At 56.0% G+C, this 2,830-nt stretch overlaps 1 protein-coding gene across 3 annotated transcripts in view; it reads right to left on the bottom strand.

The window, feature by feature from the left end:
* Positions 1-250: 250 nt before the first annotated feature.
* glis2b (GLIS family zinc finger 2b) overlaps positions 251-2,830 on the bottom strand; it is a gene marked incomplete at both ends in the record, with an annotated part of 8,375 nt that continues 5,795 nt past the window's right edge. For all 3 annotated transcript variants that reach the window (XM_084488225.1, XM_084488226.1, XM_084488224.1), the window contains 2 exons: positions 251-984; positions 2,358-2,476. In XM_084488225.1, coding sequence (XP_084344351.1) covers positions 251-984; positions 2,358-2,476 — 853 coding nt within the window. The remainder of the gene's footprint in view (positions 985-2,357; positions 2,477-2,830) is intronic.

The raw sequence follows: 2,830 nt of genomic DNA on the forward strand, positions 1-2,830 counted from the left end.
CTGCGTGCGTGTGTGTGCGTTTGCGTGACTGCATGCGTGTCTGCGTGTGTGTACATGTACGTGTGTGTGTCTGTCTGCGTTTGTGTGTCTGCCTGCGTGTGTGTGTGTGTGTGCATGCGTGTGCGTGTCTGCGTGTGTGTGTGTGTGTGTCTGCCTGTGTGAGTGTGTCTGTGTGTGTGTATGTGTGTGTGTCTGTGTGCGTGCGTGTGCGTGTCTGCCTGTGTGTGTGTGTGTGTGTGTGGAGGAGGTGTCAGTTGACAACAGCTGGCTTCAGCACCACGGCCCCCGGGGGGATGACCACCCAGGACAGCGGGTCGTGGGCCCCCGCCGTGGAGAGGTTCAGCACCCCCTCCCCCCGGTCCCCCCACCTCCTCCCCGGGACCAGGTGGTGGTGGTGGTCGGGCCCCCGCCGCTCCCCCCCGGGGGCCCTCAGCCCCAGGGCCGGGGAGGGGAACGCCGGGGAGAGCAGGGAGGCCTTCCCCAGGCCCAGGGGCGACCCGGGGAAGGCCAGCACCGACGCGGCCCCCAGGCCGGCCGGCGGGGACCCGGCGGGGCCCCCCAGGGCGCTCAGGTCCAGGGGCCGGGCGCCGACGGGGGAGAGCGGCGGCAGCCCGCCGCCGAGGCCCTGCAGGGCGTGGTGGAACGCCGCCGCGCCGGGCAGGAGGATGCGGGCCCCGCCGCCGCCGCCGCCCTGGTACGCCAGCTCCGTCTCCCTGACGAGGGCCCCGCCGCCGCCGCCGCAGGGGCCCGGCTTCAGCAGGGAGCCCACGCCGCCGGGGCAGCCGGGCTCCGGGGCCACGAAGTGTCCGTGGGCCTTGATGTGCTTGCGCAGGGAGCTGGGGTCGGTGTAGCGCTTCAGGCAGCCCGCCATCTTGCAGTAGTAGGGCTTGTCCACGTAGTGGGTGCGCGTGTGCTTGAAGCGGTCGCTGGAGTTGGAGTAGCGCTTGTTGCAGCCCTCGTAGGGGCAGATGTAGGGCTTCTCGCCTGGAGGGTGGGGGGGAGGGGGGGGAGGGGGGGGTGGGGGGGACGGGGGTGGGGGCAACAATCGTTTAAACCATGTCATACTTTGTACACGTATTTCAGTATTTATGTGATGTGTTGACACTTTTTTCGCATTGGCAATTTACAGTGTATGTATATACAGTGTATGTATGTACACGCAGGGAAAACACCGATTTTTAATAAAGATTTTTGATAAACGGCCGGTTTATCGGATTTCACGGGTTATCGGAATGACCCTCAAGGGTCATCCTCGGCTAGCCTGGTTCTAAGCGTTTATCTTGCGAGGTCTTCTCTGTTGCAAGAGCGTCTGCACTTTTTACGGTGAGGGGTTGATTTAAAGCCCTGCCATGACTGACAACACCTTCAGCCAATCAGATCATTGCATTGTCTGCAAGACCTGCCTGTCCGTCCGTCCTTCTGATATTTGCGTTCGGCTATATCAATGGTACCAGTTTTTAAAGGCGTATTATGACTGGATTTCTTTTGCATGTTATACAACTTTTTTTTGTGTAGCATGTGGTTTAAAGAAAAAAATCTCAAAGGGACGTTCTGAATCAGCTGAGAGTGACCGAGAGTGACCGAGAGTGACCTAGAGTGACCCACAGCACACTGCCTGTCACCTCGCATTAGAACCCGCCCCCCTAGAACAACCACAGCCTCCTATTGGTCTACTGGTCTCAGGGCCACCGGCGAGAACCAATCCCAGACCTTGTACGTGTAAATAAGAGTTTCTGTGCGACGGCTGGCCTTCGCCAGGCTAATCCTCGGGTGGCCTTGACTCTAAACTCCTTCCCCGCCAAACCTGGCGCGCTGCGTGGTTCCTTTGAACTGCGTATTGTTGCCATTGCTGCGTTGGGCTAGTGGGTAAGCCGTGCTCTTGGAAGACGGCAGGTTATCCACTCGTGAGTGTTTAGCTCATGAGTGGATCACTCACGACGAGCTGAACATAAACGCGTGGATCATGAAACACACACTCAGCGCTTGTCTAGCGTGTCAGGAGGACGTGTTTTTACAACAGGCCTCAGTGCTACAAGACGCCGAGCGCTGCAGGCGTCGTACAGCGGACAGACAGGGAACCTTTACGTCAGCGGGGTTAACGCTTCTGACTCTGGGACGGGATTGAAGACACACCGGCTGTGTGTGTGTGTGTGTGTGTGTGTGTGTGTGTGTGTGTGTGTGTGCGTGTGTGTGTGTGTGTGTGTGTGTGTGTGTGTGTGTGTGTGTGTTCTGTGTGTGTGTGTGTGTGTGTGTGTGTGTGTGTGTGTGTGTGTGTGTGTGTGTGTGTGTTCTGTGTGTGTGTGTGTGTGTGTGTGTGTGTGTGTGTGTGTGTGTGTGTGTGCGTTACAGACACTGACCTGTGTGTGAGCGGTTGTGTATCTTCAGGTTCTCCAGGCGGGAGAAGCTCTTGTTACACGTGGGGCAGCGGTGGGGCTTCTCGTTGGTGTGAGTCCGGATGTGGATCAGCATCTTATACCTGGAGACACACCTTCACTTAACTTAACTTAACTTAACTAAGATGTGGATCAGCATCTTATACCTGGAGACACACCTTCACTTAACTTAACTTAACTTAACTTAACTAAGATGTGGATCAGCATCTTATACCTGGAGACACACCTTCACTTAACTTAACTTAACTTAACTTAACTAGGATGTGGATCAGCATCTTATACCTGGAGACACACCTTCACTTAACTTAACTTAACTTAACTAAGATGTGGATCAGCATCTTATACCTGGAGACACACCTTCACTTAACTTAACTTAACTTAACTAAGATGTGGATCAGCATCTTATACCTGGAGACACACCTTCACTTAACTTAACT

This window comes from Micromesistius poutassou, assembly GCF_964030765.1.
Source record: "Micromesistius poutassou genome assembly, chromosome: 1".
Taxonomy (NCBI): domain Eukaryota; kingdom Metazoa; phylum Chordata; class Actinopteri; order Gadiformes; family Gadidae; genus Micromesistius; species Micromesistius poutassou.